This window comes from Oryctolagus cuniculus, chromosome 12 (genome assembly GCF_051225735.1).
Source record: "Oryctolagus cuniculus isolate XC-2025 breed Fujian yellow rabbit chromosome 12, ASM5122573v1, whole genome shotgun sequence".
NCBI classification, from domain to species: domain Eukaryota; kingdom Metazoa; phylum Chordata; class Mammalia; order Lagomorpha; family Leporidae; genus Oryctolagus; species Oryctolagus cuniculus.
In genome coordinates this window covers 17,298,517-17,321,450 of record NC_142878.1, presented here as the reverse complement: position 1 = coordinate 17,321,450, position 22,934 = coordinate 17,298,517, and the positions used below count along the sequence as shown (strand labels likewise).

The following is a 22,934-nucleotide window of genomic DNA, read 5'->3' as shown; positions in this document are numbered from 1 at the left end:
TCTACTGCTTTCCCAGGCCATAGCAGAGAGCTGGATCGGAATAGAGCAGCTGGGTCTCAAACTGGCGCCAATATGGGATGCCCGCGCTTCAGGCCAGGGCATTAACCTGCTGCACCACAGTGCTGGCCCCAGAAAGCACCCTTAACAAGCAGGGTATTCCAAGGGCTTAGGCTTAGGTCTGAGAACTAAGGGCCAGTATAGAAAGGACACAGTCTTCCTGGGAATGTGCAGGGTTTGGGCCACCAGGTCTCCTGAGTTAGCCCTTCCCCGCACACATATATTATCTTGTCACTTAAACCTTAAAAGTGATAAAAGAAACAGGGAAGAAACACCACATATCACAACGCTAATTCAATGGAAATTTCCCTAATTAAAGAGACTTAACAGAAAAGTCATCCATTTGATTTAGAAACACATTGGTGGCAAGAATCTGCTATACTAGACCAGTGTGGAGAAGCCAGGGACTATGGGCCAAATCTGGTCTGTTAATTGGTTTGTATTGCCTATGAACCAAGACTGGTGTTTTGCAGTTTTAAATTGTTAAAAGAAAAATGAATTAAAAAGAATAGTGTTTTTGACACTTGGAAATAACGAGGCGTTTAAATTGTAGTATTCATAAGTAATGCTTTATTGTGACACAGCACACCTAATGATTTTTGTATTGTCTGTAGCTGCTTTTTATGCTAAAAGAATAGAGTATTTGTGACGGACCAAGTGGCCTGCAGAGACTCTCATATTCACTGTTTGTCACTTTAAGAAAAAGCTTGCTGAGCCCTGGGCTCTGCCTTCTTCAGGGCTACTCCTCGCCCTGGTACTCTAACTCTGTGTGCTTCGGTCCCTGACGTGGTGTGGCACAGTGCTATTACTGGATATCATTGGGACTAACTGTGATTGTTTGATATTTTGAGCAATGCAGTTTACAAGGCTGTTTACATGTTTACTTGAGTAAAACATCTTTCATGTACATTTAACTATTTCTTAATTTAAAGCTTAAGTAAATGATTTTTATAATGAATGATGTTTTTAAACATAGTTCCTAAGAAGCCAGAGTCTACTGATGATGAAGAAAAAATTGGAAATGAAGAGAGTGATTTAGAAGAAGCTTGCATTTTGCCTCATAGTCCGATAAATGTGGACAAAAGACCTATTACAATTAAATCACCCAAGGTGAAGTATTTTCTATGATTCTGGGCTTGGCCGAGTCCCAGCACGGCACATAGCAAAGGAATCCACAGCTGTCGTACCTTTGTACTTGACAAATTGTAGGGCAGTTAGTATAGTTGGTTGTCATCAAAGGTGTGGTCCAGAGCTGCTTAAAGAGCTTAAGGTGCTGGGGTCAGAGCTGTAGTTGGAAAAGTGTTTCCTTTTATTTTTGGTACTGGGTTGTATTATTGTCATTCACTACTCAGTCACTGAACATATCCTTTGTTGTTGTTTTCTTGAAGATTTATTTATTTGGAAGAGTTAGAGAGAGCAAGAGATCTTCCATCCTCTGGTTCACTTCCTGGATGGCCACAATAGCTAGTGCTGGGCCAGGCTGAAGTCAGGAGCCAGAAGCTTCATCCAGGTCTCGGGAGGGCCCAAACACTTGGGCCATCTTCCACTGCTTTTCCCAAGGCATACGCAGGGAGTGGATTGGAAGCAGAGTAGCCAGCACATGAACTGTCCCTCTTATGGGATGCTGGAGTCACAGACGGCAGTTTACTCTATGCCACAGTGCCGGTCCCTGAATATATCTTTTTTACCAGAAATTATACTTGTCCCTGAAGCTATTAATATAAAAGATAATGTGACTTTTTGCATGCCAAGTTAGCCTATTTCAAAGTATATAAAATTTTTAATTCATTTATAAGCTTATTTATAGCAGTTTAATTTTTACTATATATTAGTAGATAAATTATTTTACCAGTTTGAGATTTTAGCATTATTAATCTTTATTTTACTTATATTAAAATATGTTTATATTTATTTATATGTCACACTTATATTTGATTTACTTTTAAAAATATTTATTTATAATTTGAATATCTTGGTTAAACTAATGGTGAAAATTGTTTTCATTTGGTAGGATAAGTGGCAGCCACTTTTGAGTACAGTCACAGGTGTTCACAGATACAAATGGTTGAAGCAGAATGTCCAAGGTCTGTATCCTCAGTCTGCACTCCTCAGTACAATTGCTGAATTTGCCCTGAAAGAAGAACCAGTGGATGTAGAAAAAATGAGAAAGTGCCTTTTGAAACAGGTAAAATTTTATATGAACATGCTTTTCTGCCTTGAGTCATATACACAACATTTAATTGTGTGCATTGATATTTTGCAGTTGGAGAGAGCCGAGGTTCGCCTGGAAGGGATAGATACAATTTTAAGACTGTCAGCCAAAAATTTCTTACTTCCATCTGTGCAGTATGCTATGTTTTGTGGATGGCAACGACTTATTCCTGAGGGAATTGATATAGGGTAAAACTTTATAATTTTTTTAAGGAAAATTGTGGCAAGAAAACATTGCTCTATTAAACTTAAAGAAATTTACTTAAGACATTGCTAAGACTTTTATCTTTGTTTGAAAGGGAACCTCTTACAGATTGTTTAAAGGATGTTGATTTGATCCCACCTTTTAATCGGATGCTGCTGGAAGTAACTTTTGGCAAGCTATATGCTTGGGCTGTTCAGAATATTCGAAATGTTTTGATGGATGCAAGTGCCAGATTTAAAGAGCTTGGTGAGTGAACAAGCCTGATGCCTAAAAGACTGTATTAAACGTGACACTGCAGCAATGTCAATGGTCGCATCAGCATCATTTCTAGTTTTGCCTTAATTTTATGTTATGGAAACTTGCAAATGCCAAATTTTGCTTTTGAGATAACTTAATTAACTTTGTGCTTTAGATTTATAATATAAGCTACATTCAGCTTTCTCTGATTCTAAATGAAACTTTCAAAATTTGACAAAAGATACAATCTTGAAGTACTCTAATAGAAAGCTTTTACATTTTTCAAATTTTTGTTTATAGTACACCATAAACCCTAAAATGTCTATGTACTGTATTAATGCTTATTTTCTGGATGGTTGGAATATCTACAGAGAAATACCAAGATTGATTGGTATTATGGCAGAAAAGTGAAATATAGCTATACAGCTATTACATTAAAATGAAAGGAGGCACTAGGGATATTTAGAGAGGAGCACGCTATGTCTCACTGACAAAAGTTGTAGGACCATTGCAGCACATTACTGGCCTGCCTGATTTGTACACTCTTTGGAAACCCCCTGAGAAATAAAAATTTTAAAAAGCTCTGATGATTTTTCTCTGTGTCATATATTTTCTTGTATACATACACACTAAATTTAAGTGAATGCCGATACTCATTAGGTATCCAGCCAGTTCCTCTGCAAACCATTACCAACGAGAACCCCTCAGGACCAAGCCTGGGCACGATCCCTCAAGCTCGCTTTCTCCTGGTGATGTTCAGCATGCTCACGTTACAGCACGGTGCAAACAACCTTGACCTCCTGCTCAACTCCGGGACACTCGCCCTCACGCAGACAGCACTGCGGCTCATTGGTAGGTTGGCACCAGTTTTGAGTCTCTCATGAAAATGTCAAGATTTTGCCTTGATATCCCTCTTAAAAATAAAATTTTTAATTATTGTAAGATAAAAATAATATAAAATTTGCCATTTTATGTTTATAATTAAGGATATTCACAGTTTTGGGCAACTATTACTACTGTCCAGATCTGGGACTTTTTCATCAGCTCAAATGCAAACCTCGTACCAATTTAGCAGTCACTCCTGATTCTCCCCACTCTTTAGTCCTTGGCAAACACAGATTTTGCTCGCTTGCTCTCCCTCTCTCTCTTTGAATTGGCATACTCTGGGTATTTCATATAAATGGAATCATATAATTTGTGGCCTTTTTTGTCTGGCTTATTTATTTAGTATATGTCAGCATTTCACTCCTTTCCATGACTGAAAAAGATTTCACTTTAATTATATATTTGCTCTCTTTGTTGATAGATAGTTGGCTTGTTTTTACCTTTCGGCTTTTGTGAGTAGTGCTGCTAGGAATGTTTGTATACAAATTTTTGTTTGAGCACTTACCTCCAGTTCTTTTGATTGTACGTGTGGTAATCCATTCTGTTTAACTTGGCTGAGAAATTACCAAGCTTTCCTACCAAGTGCTGCACTGTTTTACTTTCTCATCATCAGTGGACAAGGGTTCCGGTTTCGCTGTGTCCTCTCCAACCCTATAGCTTTTTGTTTTGTTTTGTTTTTATTTGGTATTTTGATTAGGGCCATTCTAGTGAGTATGAAGTGGTATCTCACTGTGGTTCTGAGTTGCATTTCACTGATGATGAATGACATTGAGTCTCTTTGTGCTTGTTTGCTATTTGTGTATCTAATCAAGTCCTTTGTCCATTTTTAGATTGAGTTGTTTAACTTCTATTTGTTGTTGAGTCGTATGAGCACCAATACATGTACCATGTAAATGTATCAACCATTCAAAGAAGAATTAACACCAATCCTCAAACTCACAAATATCCTGTATATTAGATCTTCACAGATTTATTGATCTTTATCAGATTTATGATTTGAGATGTAGAAATTTTTAACTGGGAGTGGGCATTGTGATACAGTGGTTTGCACTGCTGCCTGGGATGCCTGCATCCTGTATTGGATTACCTGGGATTGAGTATTGCCACTGCATGTGTTCTGGCTTACTGGGAGTGCACCTGAGGGGCAGTAGGTAATGGTGCAGGTGCTGGGATTCCTGCCACTCAGTTGAGAGACCCATGTGGAGATCCTGAATCTTGGCTTTGGCCTAGCCTAGCCCTGGATGTTGTAGGCATTTTGAGAGTGAGGCAATAGATAGAGGATCTCTCTCTTTTCTGTCATTGTACCTTTCAAATTTAAAATGTTTTAAATTTTGTTGAAATCCAGTTTTTTGTATTTGTTTTTTCAGTGTCATATCCAAGAAACATTGCCAAATCCAAGGTAAATGAAAATCATTCCATGTTTTCTTCTCTTAAGTTTATGTGGTTTTTACTTTGGCTCTTTGGCCCATTTGTAGGCACATTTTTTTTAAAGGATTTATTTTATTTATTTGAAAGAGCTACAGAGAGAGGTAGAGAAGAGAGAGAAATCTTTCATCTCTGGTTCTCTCACCAAATGGCCACAATGGCCGGAGCTGAGCCAGTCTGAAGCCAGGAGCCAGGAGCCTTCTTCAGGTCTCCTACATGGGTGCAGGGGCCCAAGGACTTGGGCCATCTTCTACTGCTTTCCCAGGCCATAGCAGAGAGCTGGATGGGAAGAAGAGCAGCCAGGACTAGAACCGGTGCCCATATGGGATGCTGGTGCTTCAGGCCAGGGCTTTAACCTCCTGTGCCACAGAGTCGGCCCCTTTTGGCACATTTTTTATACAGGATGAGGTTAAGTGTTCAACTTGTTTCTTTTTGTTGTCCAGTTCCCTGTTACATCCGTTAAAAAGACTAATCTTTTTCCTCAAGGTCTTGGCACTCTTGTTATTAGTTGTCCATTGATATTTAGGTTTATTTCAGTTTTTTTTTTTTAAAGATTTATTTATGTATTTGAAAAGCAGAGAGAGAGAGAGAGAGAAGGAGATACAAAGAGATCTTCCATCTGTTGGTTCACTCCCCAAGTGGCCACAATGGCCTGGGCTGGGCCAGGCCAAACCCTGGAGCTAGTAGTCTAGAGCTTCTTTTGGGTCTCCCACGTGGGTGCTAGAGCCCAAGCACTTGGACCATCTTCCACTGGTTTCCCAGGTGCATTAGCAGGGAGCTGGGTTGAGAGTGGAGCAGCCAAGACTCAAACCAGCACCCATATGAGATGCTGGTACTGGAGGCAGAGGCTTATTAGCCTTTTAAGCCACAGCACTGGCCCCTATTTCAGTTCTATCCCACTGTTCTATATGTCTGTCATTATGCTAGTAACTACCATGTTTTGAACATTATAGCTTTGTAGTAGGATTTGAATTGAGAAGTGTGAGTCTTCCAACTTTGTTTTCTTTCTCAAGATTATTTTCATTATTTTACCTCCTTTGCATTTCCACATTTGTTTTGGGACTGACTTTTCCATATCTGCAAAAAAAGGCCATTGGGATTTTGCTAGAGATTACGTTGATTCTGTAGATTGTTTTGGGAGAATATTGCCATCTTAATAATGTTAACTTCCTTTCCATGAACTTGGGATGTCTATGCATTTATTTTGTTCTATTTTAATTTCCAATCTGTTCTCTCTTTCATTTCTCTCTGCTTTGCTCTTTCTTATTTCCTTCTGTCTGCTAACTAGCATTTGTTGTGCTCTTATTTTTCTAATACCTTCAGGTATAGAGTTAAGTTACTGGTCTGAAACCTTGTTTTAAGTGCATGGTTTTCTGGGTATAATGTCCCTGTGAGCACTGCTTTTGCTCTACCACACAGTGTTATATGATGTTTCATTCATCTCAGTGTATTTTCTGATTTCCCTGTGATTTTTTTTTGAGCTATTCGTTAAGTGTGTGTTATTTAATTTTCATATACTTGTTGGATTTTCTGGTTTTTCTTCTGTTATTAATTTCTAGCCATTGTATTTTGGTTGGAGAAGGCACTTTGTATGGTCTTAGTCTTAAATTTAAGGCTTGTTTTGTGACCTAATGGTTTATTTTGGAGAATTTTCTGTGTATACTTAAGAAGAATTTGTATTCTGCTGTTTTGGAGTAGAGTGTTGTGATTGTGTCTGTTACATCTAATTGGTTTATAGTTGTTTGTTGGCTGAAAATCTTGAGATTCTGCAGGGACAGAGGTCCAAGTGAAGTGAATTTCTTCTAAGTTCTTTTTGTCTGATCAATCTTAGAGTTCACATTGATCCATTCAGAAATATGCCTTATGCTAATAGTCATACATTTGATTCCTCAGGGCCTCAGAGTAATTGGAAATTGCTCTAAAAATTACTTTTTTTTTTTTTTTAAATGTTGTCTATATTTTTCCAATCAGCAAAAATTCCAGCACAAATTGCTAGCTATGGGGACTTGTATTAACACTACCTATGAGTTTGAATTCCTGCTGACCTCATTGGCTGCAAAGAGCAAAGCAAAGGAATTGTGTCTCGTATTTGCAGCTTTCCCTGGTCAGAATGAACTCTCCATCATTTAATAAATTATAAGCATATAATATTTTATATTAACTTTAAATATCCAGACCCTGTAGCCACAAAATATAAAACATCTGAAAAAAAAATCTTCCTTTTTCATGTTGAAAATTTATTCAGGCTCCTAGCAGTAATTTCAACTTTCACATAGTTAACAGTAAGGCTGCCCAGGGAGATCTTGCTGGAAGGTGACACTGGTGACACTGTGCCCTCCTGGGGGTTCTCGCTGGAAGGTGACACTGTGCCCTCAGGGGGTTCTCGCTGGAAGGTGACACTGTGCCCTCTGGGGGTTCTCGCTGGAAGGTGACACTGTGCCCTCCTGGGGGTTCTCGCTGGAAGGTGACAAGGGGCCCTCCTGAGGGTTCTCGCTGGAAGGTGACACGGTGCCCTCCTGAGGGCCCTTGGCCAAGGCAGCAGCTAAGCTGAAGAAAAGGCTGTTGCCACTCCTAGTTAATATAGAACTTTGTTCCAGCTCTGGGAATTGGTTAAACTGGTTCTTTGTGGAAGAGACGAGACCAAAAACTTCTTACATTTTTGTCCCACCTAAGCCTGCCTGTTTGAATCCTTTTTCCTCCCATCTGGAGGAAAGAACAAAACCCAGAGGAGTTACTAGCACTGTAGTTTACCCCATTCTATTTAGCAGCAAGGTCAAAAGCAAACCCATTTTCTTGGGGCAGATCTGTTATTTTCAAATCCACTGGTAAATTTTACTTCTTTCAGTTGACAGCAGCTCAGCTTCTGCTTCATATTATGGATGACTGTGTAGCAAGGCACAAATTAATTGTTCTGTGCTACTCCTCCGTTCTTCCTTTCATCAAGCAAGGCTTGTACAACGTTTCAGGAGGAGTTGGGGTTGTCTGCTGCCACTTCTGTGTTCAGAGAGCTCCAAGATCACCCCAAGTCTGATGATTTGCCAGAGGTATTCACAAGACCCAGCATGTAGTCACATTCAGGGCTTATTACAGTACAGTGAGTGGATACAGAGCAAAATTAAAAGGAAATTAATTGTACCTGTTCAAAGTCCAGAGGAAACCAGTTGCAAGCTTCTAAGTGTAGTCACACAGAGCAAGCTTAAGTCCCCCAGCACTGAGTTGTGGCCATGTGTGAAGGGGCAGGGTTAGTTTCTAAAAGTAGAATAAATAGCTTTGCTGAGCATTAGCGTATCTTTTATATTTTTGGAGCATATTTATGTATTTGTTTTTCCCTTTATCTTCATACCCTAGATCTAATCAGCAAAATTTCCACAGTATTCATTATATTAATAAAAAGTACAGTATGAAGTCTTTAAAACTTATTACCTTTATCAGTGCTTACTGATTATTATGTATACTAAGAATAGGACAGTGGAGCTGTTTATCACTCAGCTGTTGCTGTTGGTGTTTTGCCAGGTCCGAGTTGTGATAACGTTGAGGATGACATGAATGCTTCTGCCCGAGGAGCGTCTGCCACGGTCCTTGAAGAAACAAGGAAGGAAATGGCTCCTGTGCAGCTCCCTGTTTCAGGGCCAGAACTGGCTGCCATGATGAAGATTGGAACCAGGGTCATGAGAGGTGTGGATTGGAAATGGGGCGATCAGGTACTCAGAGATATGATTTACTACATTAGCCACCTTCTTAACATCCTGATGTATAGAATATTACAATCAGAATAGACAGCTGCCTTACCTCAGGACATGTGCAAGATTGATAGATGGCAAAGTTATTGGTTCCTGAGCTGCTCAACAGAGTCAAAGCTAGTTGAGAATAGCAGCGACCTGCTCTCGGTGCACCTCAAGCAGGAGTTTGAGAAGAGTGACAGCTGATTTCAGAAAATTCACTGCCGTGTGCTCAATTTGTTAATTACCTGGAACAAGACTGAGAGTGAGCAGAGAGTTGATAGCGCGAAAGCTCTGAGGCAGGAAGCCTGGGTGCTGCCTGTGAGCGCTGTTGGCCGTGTGACCACGAAGCCCTGATTCTAGCAATTTTGGGTGTGCTGTAAGTGGGTGGCCATCGTTGCATTTCTCCTTCTAGCACATTGCTCCCAGATCTCCATCAGGTGCCCCAGACGAATGTCATAAGCTGGGATAGTGCTCAGCTTTCTGTAGTCATATCTGGGTGTTCTCAGCTGCACTGTTAGGGATGGCTTTGTCACAGTCATCTGGGGAAAGGTAGCCGTCTCCTGTAATCAGCTTTCTCCCATGGAAATGGGAGACAGAGCGGAAGAGAGGGAATGTGGAGGAGCTTGAGTTATTTTAGGTTTCTGCGTCTGTGAAGCTCCCTGAGGGATTGAGTTGGCCAAGGAAAAGCCCACCAGGACCATTCTCCTTGATGTTTTCCCTACTGTTTCTTTGGTAAAGGAGCATAAACACATTATTTCATGGCATTTAATTGAAAATAATTTGAGATCTACATTGTGCAGGTAGGTTTGGGAGCAGTCTGCTGGCATGAAGTGTAGTGACATAGCTCTCTTCACAGCCAGGGTGGCAGGTAGAAGTGTGTGTGTCAGGTCCCTCGGGAGAATGGTGGAGGGACCTGAGCAGAGCTGGTGTCCTCTTAACTGGTGTTTATTTTGACTTTCTCAGGATGGGCCTCCCCCAGGCCTAGGCCGCGTGATTGGTGAGCTGGGAGAAGATGGGTGGATCAGAGTCCAGTGGGACACGGGCAGCACCAATTCATACAGAATGGGGAAAGAAGGAAAGTACGACCTCAAGCTGGCAGAGCTGCCGGTCTCTGCACAGCCCTCGGCAGAGGACTCGGACACAGAGGATGACTCCGGTGGGTGACTCTGCAGGCATTTAGTTCAAGGCGGCCTAGCCAGTTGTCCTAGTGTTGGCTGGCTGCCATTTCTCGGGGAAGTTAAAGTGGTGGGTCAGAGCTTATCTGCAGTCAGGACTCTGTGGGTTTGATTTTGCTCTTTGAAGCCTCAAGTGATTCTGATGCAGGTGCTGAAAGTAGCTCTGGGAACCTGGTGCCCAGGTGGAACTGCCTTCTCACATATCCCCACCCCCTATCCCCCCAGCTGCCCCTTTGAGACTGTGATGGGAAGGCAAGCTGTAGCCTCACCTCAGATGGGTCTTGTGTGGTTGCTACCAAGCTTGAGTCTTAGGGAGTGGGTTGGGCTTGGTGGATTAAGTGTTCTCCCTAACCCCACTACTCAGACCATTTGCCTTCTCTACCAGCCATGAGTTCTACAAAGCGCAGACTGATCTGCCTCCTTCTTCACCTAGGTGATGGTTGAGGATACTTCACATGCTGCGTTCAGTACTTAATTGCTTCCAGGAAAGCAGAGGAGAAATTTGAGGGTGGTACCAGAAAGGCAGGTTCTGTCCAAGGAAATCCAAGGTTGTGGGAGTAGGGCTTCATGGCATTGTTGAGGAGTATCCAAGAGTGGGATGTATGGATGAAGCTTCTCACATCTGGTTAAGAGACCTTCAGAGAGTGGCTGGTTGTTGTCAGTGCATCTGACCTGTAACCTGTGGCTCCACACCAGGTGCTGCCCAATCCTTCCACCCAGCTTCCCAGATAGGAACCCTACCTGGCTGTCCCGGGGAGATTTTCTTGCAGGGGAGGTGGAGCCTGGTGGCCTCTGCTTCCTTGTGCTTCCTTGTCCGGCAGCCAGCCTGGATGTAGGAGCAGGTGCTTTGTCCTTAACCAGCTTGGAATCGGCTTGTCAGTAACCAGCTTTTGACATTTGGTTAGCTGTCTTTCTAGAGAAAGGAAACTCTGGAGTCATTTCAGTGCTTCTGAGTTCTTCCTGAATTTGTTTAAGAAAAATTAACTGTTGAGATATGTTTGGTGCATCAGTTAAGACACTTCTTGGAATGCCTACATTTAGTGTATCTTCAGTCCCATCTTTTCTAAAGATCTTCCCTTTCCAAAATAAAAAAGAAAGCAGAATCTTTGTACCTTCCTCTTATTTTTTCTGTGAATCTAAAACTGTCTTAAAATTAAAATCTTCAGAAATAGAAAAAGAAGAAGAATACGATGGTAAAGCCCCTCAATTATATGTAGGGCTGCCTTCCAGCCTTATTTGGGAGGATAGTTTCTTACTTTGATTTTTTTTCCAGAAACGGAACAGATTGAAAAGAACATGCACCCCACTGCAGTGATGCTCACAAGCACCATCAACTTACTGCAGACTCTCTGCCTCTCTGTTGGAGTTCATGCTGAAATCATGCAGGGTGAAGCCACCAAGACTTTGTGTGGACTGCTGCGAATGTTAGTGGAAAGTGGAACGACGGACAAGACATGTATGGAATGAATAGTTGTGGGTCCAGAGAGTCAGTACTGGGGGATGTGAATTTGTCATGTTGGTGTGGAAATGAGTTTGTGAGTGCAAGCAAGAGTGTATGTGAGTGTGTGTGTGTCTAGAAGGTACTTCATAAAGTTTATGGGATATAGAATTTAAAAATAAATTTATTTTGGTGCAAAAGTTTTTGAAACTCATATATAGTTTTTTTTTTTTTAAATTTGAAAGACTGGCTGGTCTGAAGGCAGGAGCCAGGATCTTTTGGGTATCTTACATGAGTACAGGGGCCCAAGCAATTGGACCATCTTCTGCTGTTCTCCCAGACACATTAACAGGGTTCTGGATTGGAAGTAGAGCAGCTGGGTCTTGAACTGATGGCCATATGGGCTGCGAGCATTCCAGGGGCAGTGGATTAACCCAGTACACCATTATGCCCCTCATGCATAGCTTTTTTTTTTTTTTGCTTAAAGATTTATTTATTTATTTGAAAGGCAGAGTTACAGAGAACAGAGGCAGAGAGAGAGAGAAAGAGGGAGAGTGAGAGAGAGGAAGGGAAAGAGAGAGGGGTGTCTTCCATCCACTGGTTCACTTCTCAGATGGTTGCAAAAGCTGGAGTTGTGCCAATCCAAAGCCAGGAACCAGGAGCTTTTTCTGGGTCTCCATGCTGGTGCAGGGGCCCAAGGGCTTGGGCCATCTTGTACTGCTTTCTCAGGCCATAGCAGAGAGCTAGATTGGAAGTGGAGCAGCCAAGACTTGAACTGGTGCCTATATGGGATCCTGGCACTGCAGGCTTCAGCTTTACTCGCTATGCCACAGTGCCACCCCGATGCATAGCTTTTTAATAAAATTTTTCCTGATCTTTGTGAAGACCCCTTATATGCATGGACTTAAAACTATTTTTGCATCAAAATGAACTTAACTTTTAATAATATTTTCTATGAACTTGGGGAAAAGGAGCTGGTGCTGCAGGGGCCAAGGTGGCTAGGAGGCTCCAAGCAGGGCCCTGTGAGTAATACAGTCTGATTGCACACTTCAGCTCCTCTGAGAATGGACAGAGTAGAAACCTGAGTGGAAACCAAGATGGTAAGAGGAGTAGATATGATGCCAGAATCAAATTTGTAAACACAGACAAAGCCTTTTGTTCTCATTCTGTTCGTACAGATGTCTTAAACTTGAATTGGGAATTTATGGTGCAGGTTGAATATAAGCAAGATCATGGGGGATATTTAAAACATAAGAGATTTTAAAAAATAGATGCGTAGTCACAAACTGCTGCTATTGGAATTATGGGTCATTTTCCTGTTGCCTAGAAGCAACAAGTAGATAAAATCTATCAGTCTGAGTTATTACCCCTACTTTAAAGATTTAAAAAATTGCTGTGAGTGGCAGGTGTTTATCCTTAGTAGTTAGGATGCCTGTGTCCAGTGTTGGTGTGCCTGGGTTCAGTGACTGGATTTGGCTTCTGACTCTGGCTTCCTGCTAATGCACACCCTGGGAGGCAACAGCGATGACTTTAGTATTTGGGTTCCTTCTGCACATGGTAGACCTGCATTGAAGTAGGCATTTGGGGCATGAGCCAGTAGGGGAGATAGTTCCACTCTCTCTTTCATTTTCTCTCTGTCTCTGCCTCTCAAATAAAAATTTTTTTAATGCTGTGAAATATTCTTTGAGGTTACTTAAAAGCTTTCTCCCACTCCTATCATGTTTAATTACTCAAATTGTATTTGTAAATTTGTAAAGTAGCTTATTGTCAAACATGAGAATAGCAGGTTAACCAAAAATAAGGATTGTACTTACGGTTTGTCTTTAGAGATTTGGCACCAAATAAGTTTGTTTTCCTTCTTGGCAGCTTCTCCAAACAGGCTGGTGTGCAGGGAGCAGCACCGGAGCTGGTGCACGCTTGGGTTCGTGCGGAGCATTGCACTCACGCCACAAGTGTGTGGCGCCCTCAGCTCACCACAGTGGATCACTCTGCTCATGAAGGTCATGGAAGGGCATGCACCTTTCACCGCCGCCTCCCTGCAGAGGCAGGTAATGTGCTGCCAGGCAAAACCCGGCCTGCTAGGAGGTATCCACATGCCAGCCTGCCGCTCCCTGAGATTAGGTGCCTTGATTGAGTAATGAGTGCAGAAAAGAACTAGAAGTGACACAAGGTAGATCTTCCAGAGCCATGGGGCTATTGCATTGGGTAAGTTGCTGAACTTTAGTTTACTTGCTTTTCTCTTTAAGTGGTAAACCCTGCAGTTGCTCTCATCTGCCTCCCAGGAGCTGTAATGAAATTGTCTTAAGAATTAAACTAAAAAGAATTAGTTTTTAAAAAAAAATATTTAGTTATTTTATTTGAAGGGCAGAGTTACAAAGAGGCAGAGGCAGAGAGAGAGGGAGAAAGAAAGGTCTTCCATCTGCTGGTTTACTCCCCAGATGGCCACAATGGCCGGAGCTGGGCCGATTTGAAGCCAGGAGCCAGGAGCCTCTTCTGGGTCTCCCACGCGGATGTAGGGGCCTGAAGACTTGGACCATCTTCCATGGCTTTCCCAGGCCATTAGCAGAGAGCTGGATTGGAAGTGGAGCAGCCGGGACTAGAACCGGCACCCAAATGGGATGCTGGCACTTGCAAGCGGTGGCTTTACCCGCTATGCCATAGCACTGGCCCCAAATAATTAGTTTTTAATTAAATGAACAGATACATACATCTGTGACATAGCTTATTGTTTTGAATTCCTGTTAATATTTAGCATTAATAAATCTGGATTATTTTTTAAAATTTATTTATTCATTTGAGAGGCAGAGTTACAGAGAGAGGGAGACACAGAGAAAGAGATCTTTCATCTGCTGGTTCACTCCCCAAATGGCTAGTGGCTGATCCTGGGCCAGGCTGAAGGCAGGAACCTGGAACTCCATCCAGGTCTCAGATGGGTAGCAGGAGCCCTTGCACTTAGGCCATCTTCTGCTGCCTTCCCAGATGCAATGTCTAGGAGCTGGATTGGAAGCAGGAGCCAAGACTTGAACCTGTGCTCATGTGGGATGCTGGCATCACAGGTGGTGGCTTAACCCATTGTACCACACTGACCCCTCAACTGTATTTAATTATCTAGTTGTGAAACAATGACTATCAAGATTTTCACATGATAAATTAAGTTACAGAAACAAAAGTAAAAAATAAACATTTTTAAACTCTTAATCTGATCTGCCAGATAATGACTTTCTTTAAAGCTTATCATTTTAAATGTCTTTCATCAGATCTTAGCCGTGCATTTGCTGCAAGCAGTCCTTCCATCGTGGGATAAGACTGAAAGGGCGAGGGACATGAAGTGCCTTGTGGAGAAACTGTTTGGCTTCTTGGGTAGTCTGCTCACCACATGTTCGTCGGACATCCCATTACTGAGAGGTGGGTGGCTCTTCCCCTCCTGTGTCCTTCTTAGGGAGCAGTGCACAGTGCAGCAGCTCTCTCTGCTTCTTCCTCAGAATCCACCCTGAGGAGGCGGAGGGCCCGCCCACAGGCCTCCCTCACTGCCACTCACAGCAGCACCCTGGCAGAAGAGGTGGTGGCACTGCTCCGCACACTGCACTCCCTAAGTCAGTGGAATGGGCTCATCAACAAGTACATCAACTCCCAGCTCCGCTCCGTCACCCACAGCTGCACAGGGAAGTCGTCAGAAGCAGTGAGTTCCTTGTTTTCAAATAAGCTTGTTTTTCTCTTTGTGGAATGTTAATTTAGCATTTAAACAAAATTATCTTCTTAAATGTTATGTATTTTGTTCAAACATATATTTAAAAGTATTTTTAAATGGAAATAATTATTGAACAAGGTACTATCCATACAAAAATTAATTCAGTTTAGTTGTAAATTTGTTAGAATGGACTGCTCTCCTGGACCTCCTCGAGTTTGCCGTCTGTTCTCCACCATAGGCCGTGTTAGATGATTTCTTCCCTGACTCTGAGAACCCTGAAGTAGGGGGTCTCATGGCTGTCCTGGCTGTGATTGGAGGGATTGATGGTCGCCTACGCCTGGGAGGCCAAGTCATGCACGATGAATTTGGAGAAGGCACTGTAACGCGCATCACCCCCAAGGGCAAGATCACTGTGCAGTTCTCTGACATGCGGATGTGTCGTGTTTGCCCATTGAATCAGCTGAAACCAGTAGGTGAACTTATGTTCTGTTACCTTGTAATAAGGCAAATGTGGGTCCATAGACCTCAGAGAAATGAAATGAAAAAGGGCATTAGCAACCTAAAAGACACTGGGCAGCTATAAGATAATTTTATTGGCTAATCCTCCGCCTTGCGGCGCCGGCACACCGGGTTCTAGTCCCGGTTGGGGCACCGGATTCTGTCCCGGTTGCCCCTCTTCCAGGCCAGCTCTCTGCTGTGGCCAGGGAGTGCAGTGGAGGATGGCCCAGGTGCTTGGGCCCTGCACCCCATGGGAGACCAGGAAAAGCACCTGGCTCCTGGCTCCTGCCATTGGATCAGCGTGGTGCGCCGGCCGCGGCTGCCATTGGAGGGTGAACCAATGGCAAAGGAAGACCTTTCTCTCTGTCTCTCTCTCTCACTGTCCACTCTGCCTGTCAAAAAAAAAAAAAAAAAAAAAAGATAATTTTATTTATTTTAAAATATGAATTTATAAATTTCATTTTAGCAGTTCAGCTTTTAAAAAGTTTAAAAATGATTTCTTCAAAAATAACTCCATTGTGTAGAAAATGCTTGTTAATTTTGTTAAGTGACAATGACTTACATAGCAGCTACTGTCATCTTAGCCTTATGAATTAGGGATTCTTAGGGAAGGTGAGTGATTTACATTGTTTTGATATAACTCAAGTGCATTTTGACTGTACTTCTCCACAAAATACTGTTTTTCAGTGCAGGAATGTATATATATATATATTGTAGGAAATTTGAAATATGTAGAAAATATGTAAGATAAAAATAACCATTCCAATGTATGCTGTTGACAAGTTGTTAAAGAAAAAATTAATATAGATTGTATTTATTACATATATGAGGGGACTTAAAAAGTTTATGGAACAAGGCCGGCGCCGCGGCTCAATAGGCTAATCCTCCGCCTAGCGGCGCCGGCACACCGGGTTCTAGTCCCGGTCGGGGCGCCGGATTCTGTCCCGGTTGCCCCTCTTCCAGGCCAGCTCTCTGCTGTGGCCCGGGAGTGCAGTGGAGGATGGCCCAGGTGCTTGGGCCCTGCACCCCATGGGAGACCAGGAAAAAGCACCTGGCTCCTGGCTCCTGCCATCGGATCAGCGCGGTGCACCGGCCGCAGCGCGCCGGCCGCGGCGGCCATTGGAGGGTGAACCAACGGCAAAAAGGAAGACCTTTCTCTCTGTCTCTCTCTCTCACTGTCCACTCTGCCTGTCCAAAAAAAAAAAAAAAAAAAAAAAAAAAAAAGTTTATGGAACATTCAGTTTTTAAAATTAGACTTTTTCACAAACTTTTTAAAGTCCTCTTGTATAAGTCTTTATCTTGTCCTTAATGTTATCTTTTAAAAATTATTCTCAGATTTAAAAAGAATTAGGTATATGTATGGTATTTTCAAATTAAGTCTCATGGCCATAATAACTTAAGAGTATTTCATTTATTAATCTCATTGGCTGCACTCTGAAGATTTCTGTACCTTCTCTTTAGCTCCCTGCCATGGCGTTTAGCGTGACCAACCTACCCTTCACGGAGCCAATGCTCTCTGTCTGGGCTCAGTTAGTGAACCTTGCTGGAAGCAAATTGGAAAAGCACAAAATAAAGAAATCACCTAAACAGAACTTTGCAGGTCAGTACAAGGTACCTCTTGATGGTATGGCCACAGTCTTAGCTAGTGTTGTTTGGACAGTGTTTATCCTTTTAAAATGTATTTATTTAACTTATTTGACAGGTATATATAGATAGACAGATGTATAGAGATCTTTTATTCACTGGTTCATACCTCAGATGCCTGCAACAGCTGGGGATTGGTCCTCTTTGAAGCTAGCAATCAGAAACTCCTTCTGGGTCTTCCATGTAGGTAGCAGGGACCCAGTGACTTGAGTCATCACCTAGTCCCTCCCAGAGTGAACATCAGTAGGAAGCTGGAGTTGGGAGTAGAGGCAGGCTTCAAATGTGATGCTGCTATATGGGATGCAGGTGTCCCAGGCAACATCTTAACCGCTGTTTCAGATGCCTGCCCCTGTTTGTTCTTTTATCAGAGTGAGTTCCTAAGATGGCTGAAATTTTGGGGTTCACATTCATGTACTGTTTGTTGAGTTATGGTCAGGAATGTAACTGTGTGCATGGTGATGAGAATGTTTTTTGAGTCAGCCTTCAGTACAGTGTTCAGGACCATACCTGATTGGCTCACCTCCCTCTTGTTAGTGCCAGCATTTATTCTGAGAAAGCTTTTTGAAGAGGAGTCTGTGTTCTCTTCCTCCCCATTAACCCTCCAGCCTAGTCCCTTTTGGAACTTTACTCAAGGCATCTTAAGTGTCTTCTCTAGGAGTCTTTGTATTTGAACCTGCCTTGTTTCAGCTCTGTGCATACTGGGCTAAAACTGTAGCTACTCTTGCTTAAAACTTTTGAGTCTATGATTCTGCTTTCATGTCTTTCTTTGTATTTTGCCTGTGACTTATGGTTCATTCTGCCTACTTTTCTAGAGTTGTCTTATCTACTCCCCACCCTCCATCCCTGTATTTGCTGCTGCAGCATTTATGATGGTTACACTTACAACTCTGAATCTCCAGGTTGCATCTCTCATTGGCGGTCCTGTGCGTGGTCCAAAACGCTGTCAGTCTTCTCCAGTAGCCCTCATTTCCCTTCATGGTTAATAAACCTGGCTGCCAATTGGTCAGTCTCAGAGCTGGAGAGGCACCTGTGCTCCTCTGTCCCTCATACGTTCCCTATGCTGCTTCTGAGCCCTCCAGCCATGTTCTGCCTTGGAATGCTATTGCCACGCTGTGGTGCAGACCTGTGTTACCACTGAGCCTGCGGCATGAGGAAGCCCTCAGTCTGCCTATCTCTGGATTAGGCAGGACTCTGGGAAATTGCCATGATCCTCATCAGTTAAAGACGAGCTGTGTCTGGTCAAAGTTTCTCAGAAGAGTCTTGTAAGAAAGGTGAAAGTAATTTGTTTGTGACCTAGGTATCTGGTTGGAATTTTAGCAGTCTGGGAAACATTTGATGATATTGTTACTAATGATCATGGTCTAACCCTCACTGCAGCCCTTTGAGGTAGGTTCCTAGAGAGCAGGGCAGGAGTCATTCCTGGACAGTTAAGAGTGCTCTTCTGGCTTTGGTTATTAACAGTGTGTATGTATGGTCAGTTAGGTCTCAAAGGGCACAGGGCCTGTGTATTGCTGAGATGGCCCTACTGGTGATGAAGAGAGACCAGGGAAAGTGGGTCTTACTGAGTTCTTTTTTTTGCAGGCCAAGTGGACCTGGATCTGCTGCGGAGCCAGCAGCTGAAGCTGTACATACTGAAGGCAGGGCGAGCGCTGCTTTCCCACCAAGATAAACTGAGGCAGATCTTGTCTCAGCCAGCTGTTCAGGAGACTGGAACTGTTCCTACAGGTAAAGAAAATTCTTCCAGGCTTGTAAGAAAGATAGATACTCCAACAGACAGATAGGCAAAGGATGGGAGCAAGCATTTTATGAAAGGGAATAGAGGTAGCTTCTACACGTACAAGAGGGATCTGTGAGCTATGGAGGAAGTGGTTTTCTGGAGAGGGAGACAAGTGTTCTCACGCCTGCTCCTTCAGGTGTGAGCCCTGGGCCAGCAGCATCAGCGGCACATAGAAAGTTGTTGGAAATGCTGCGCCCAGACCCAGGAGATCTGAAGCTGTGACACAGGAACACTCTGAGAAGGTTCTTTGCATGCACAACATTCCTTTCTCATGTTGCTAGTTAGGCATTTAAGTTGGTACAATATCTCCTGGGCCTTTGAGGAAACATTGCAGGCTTTAATTCTGAATATCTATTTATATTTATATATTTTCACTCAGTAAGTCATTTTCTGGGAATATATCATATAAAAGACATGAAGAATAAGTTTGCTGATGCCTATAGTGACTATTTTTTTTTAAAGATTTATTTCTTTATTTATGTAAAAGCAGCTTACAGAGAGGATGGGAAAGAGATCTTCTATCCCCTGGTTCACTCCCCAAAAGTCCTCAATGGCCAGGGTGGGCCAGGCTGAAGCCAGGAGCCTGGAACTCCCTCAGATGTCCCACATGGGTGTCAGGGGCCCAGGTACTCAGGCATCTTCTCCTGCTTTCCTGGTTATACTAGCAGGAAGCTGGGTTGGAAGCAGAGTAGCCAGGACTTAAACTGGTGTTCATATCAGATGTTGGTGTTGCAGGTGCTGGTGACTAACTCGCTGTACCACAATGCCAGCCTCCTATTGTGACTTTGTTGTTGTTACTGTTTTAATGTTGAAGACCCGGAGATACTAGAATGTCCTTTATTATGTGGTGAATCTATAATTTACCATTCATACTGTGGTACCATTCAAAGTGATGTTATCTATATGTTTATTGCCATAAAAATAAACAAAATTGGTAAACCATTTGCTCAATCAAAATAAATAAATAAATAAAAAGGCAGGGTGAGAAGACCCAAGTTAATAAAATAAGAGATGTTAACTGCTGATGCCACTGAAATTAAAAAAATCATCAGAAATTATTATAAAAAGCTATATGCCAACAATTGGAAAATTTAGAAGAAATGAATAGATTTCTGGACACATACAACTTACAAATTGAGGCACAAATACATAGAAAACTTAAATAGACCAATAACCAAGATATAGACCCTCCCAACAAAAGAAAACTGGGGACCAGATGGCTTCACTGCTGAACTTACCAGACTTTTATTTCTTTTTATTTTTAAAAAATATTTATTTATTTATTTGAAAGTCAGAGTCACACAGAAAGAGAAGAAAATACAGGGGTGGGGGTGGGGTCTTCCAACCACTGGCTCACTCCCCAATTGGCTGTAATGGCCAGAGCTGCGCTGATTCGGAGCCAGGAGTTTCCTCCAGGTCTCCCATGTGGGTGCAAGGGTTCAAAGACTTGGGCCATCTTGTACTGCCTTCCCAGACCATAGCAGTGAGCTGGATCGGAAGTGGAGCAGTGTATGTGGGATGCCAGCACTGCAGGTAGTGGCTTTACCCACTATGCCACAGCACTGGCCGCTATCCACCAGACTTTTAAAGAAGAACTAATCTCAATTCTTCTTAAACTATTTAAAACAATTGAAAGGGAGGGAATCCTCCCAAACTTCTGTGAGGCCAGCATCACCTGAATTCCAAAACCAGAAAGTGACACAAAAAAGAAAGAGAACCATAGACCAAGATTCCTGATGAGCATTGATGGAAAAATCTTTAACAACATACTAGCTAATCAAATCCAACGACACATCAAAAAGATCATCCATCCAGACCAAGTCGGATTTATCCCAGAGATGCAGGGATGGCTCAACATATGCAAATCATTATAAACCTGATATATTACATGAACAAATTGACAATAAAACTACACGATTATCTCAGTAGATGCAGAGAAAGCATTTGATAAAATGCAACATCCTTTCATGATAAAAACCTTAGCAAATTGGGTATAAAAGGAACATTCCTCAGTTACAATCAAGGCAATATGTGAAAAACCCACAACCAGTATCCTGTCGAATGATGAAAAGTTGGAAGCATTTCTGCTCAGATCCTGAGCCAAGCAAGAATGCCTACTTTCACCATTACTATTCTATGTAGTTCTAGAAGTTTAGCCAGAGCCATTAGACAAGAAAAAGAAGTCAAAGGGATACAGATTGGAAAGGAGGAAATCAGATTATCCGTATTTGCAGATGACACCATCCTATGTATAGGGGAACCAAAAGGATATTAACTCATAAGAGAATTTGGCAGAGTTGCAGGTTATAAAATCAACACACAAAATATCAATAGTCTTTACAAACAATGCCATGTCTAAGAAAGAACTTGTGAGACTGTTCCCATTCACAATAGCTCCAAAAAGTTAAATAGCTTAGAATAAGTTTAAATGAGAATATGCAAGATCTCGATGAAAATTACAAAACATTAAAAGGAAAGAAATAGAAACAGACACACACAAAAAAAATGGAAAAAATCTTCTGTGTTCATGGATTGGAAGAATTAATATCATCAAAATGTTCATATTACCCAAAGCAGTTTACAGGTTCAATGTGATCCCAGTCAAAATACCAAGGGCATTCTTCTCAGAAGACTTTAAGATATTCTACAGAGCTGTTATAATCAAAATAGCCCAGTATGGTACAAAAATAGACATGTAAATCAGTGGAATGTTATAGAAACCCAGAAATTAATCCACAACTTCTGTACCTAACTAATCTTTGACAAATGAACTGAAATCACTCCCTGGTGAAAGGACAGTCTCTTCAATAAATGGTGTTTGGAAAATTGGATCTCTACATGCAGAATTACGAAACAAGACTTGAACCTTATACCTTATACAAAGATCACAATGAGTCAAGGGCAAAGGACATGAACAGGTATTTTTTAAAGGATGAAATACAAATGGCCAAAAGCACATGAAAAATGCTTAGGATCCCTAGCCGTCAGGGAACTGCAAATCAAAAACACAATGAGGTTTCACTTCACTACAGTTAGAATGATTATTATCCAAAAATCAAAAAAATAATAAATACTGGTGAGGATGTGGAGAGAAAGATACCCTACCCAATACACTGTTGGTGGAAATGTTAACTACTGCAACCATTTTGGAAGACAGTATGGAGATTCCTCAGAAATCTCAAAATAAATCTACTATATGACTCAGGCATTGCACTCCTGGAAATTTACCAAAAAGAAATTAACAGCATGTGAAAGAATTACTTGTACCCCCATGTTTATAGCAGCTCAAATCACAATAGCTAAGATATGGAATCAACCCATATGTCCCATCAACTAATGACTGGGTAAGGAAAATGTGGTATAAATACACTATGGAATACTACTCAGCCATAAAATGGATGTAACTGGAGGCCATTAATCCAGTCCCCAAAAGACAAATATCATACGTTTTCTCTGAAATGTGGTAGTTATTGCAGAGTATAAATGAAAAACAATGTATAACAATGAAACTGACAATTTATGATTGGATTATTCTTTATAACCCTTGTCTATATTCCTGTGGAACAGTGCTATTTCTACTTTTTACTTGTTGAACATTATGGTTAGTGGTGCATTAAGCCTGTGATTATGAAGTAGATAAAAATGTTATTGCAAAAATTAAAGGGCAAAAAAAGGAGTGGGAATTGAGGGAAGGTGGGAAGTATGCTTACCTTCTTAGACTTGTATCTATGAAATAAATGATATCTGTTCTCTTTATATTAATAAAAATGGAAAAGACACTAAGAATAAAAAAAAACATGAAAGTGATAAGTAAACCAAAAAGCATATTACTGTGTGTCTGTAGATGTGCCATAGTTTCATTTGTTTAGCCAACTAGTGGCAGTAATCTGGTGGGATTTTTGCTGATTGTCTTTATACTTCACTGTGTTAAATCAGTCTCCTAGAATTAACTTCTATCACTTGTTTTAAAAA

The 22,934-nt window shown here is 41.8% G+C and overlaps 1 protein-coding gene across 2 annotated transcripts in view; it reads left to right on the top strand.

Annotated features, from left to right (window-relative positions):
- Positions 1–22,934, top strand: part of HERC2 (HECT and RLD domain containing E3 ubiquitin protein ligase 2) — a 231,075-nt gene that overhangs the window by 113,244 nt on the left and 94,897 nt on the right. For both annotated transcript variants that reach the window (XM_051822208.3, XM_051822209.3), the window contains exons 31-44: positions 1,034–1,167; positions 2,069–2,242; positions 2,321–2,457; positions 2,568–2,719; positions 3,371–3,562; positions 8,534–8,721; positions 9,706–9,898; positions 11,191–11,373; positions 13,222–13,403; positions 14,613–14,760; positions 14,838–15,034; positions 15,282–15,512; positions 17,003–17,141; positions 18,767–18,910. In XM_051822208.3, the coding sequence (XP_051678168.3) occupies positions 1,034–1,167; positions 2,069–2,242; positions 2,321–2,457; positions 2,568–2,719; positions 3,371–3,562; positions 8,534–8,721; positions 9,706–9,898; positions 11,191–11,373; positions 13,222–13,403; positions 14,613–14,760; positions 14,838–15,034; positions 15,282–15,512; positions 17,003–17,141; positions 18,767–18,910 (2,394 nt within the window). The remainder of the gene's footprint in view (positions 1–1,033; positions 1,168–2,068; positions 2,243–2,320; positions 2,458–2,567; positions 2,720–3,370; positions 3,563–8,533; positions 8,722–9,705; positions 9,899–11,190; positions 11,374–13,221; positions 13,404–14,612; positions 14,761–14,837; positions 15,035–15,281; positions 15,513–17,002; positions 17,142–18,766; positions 18,911–22,934) is intronic.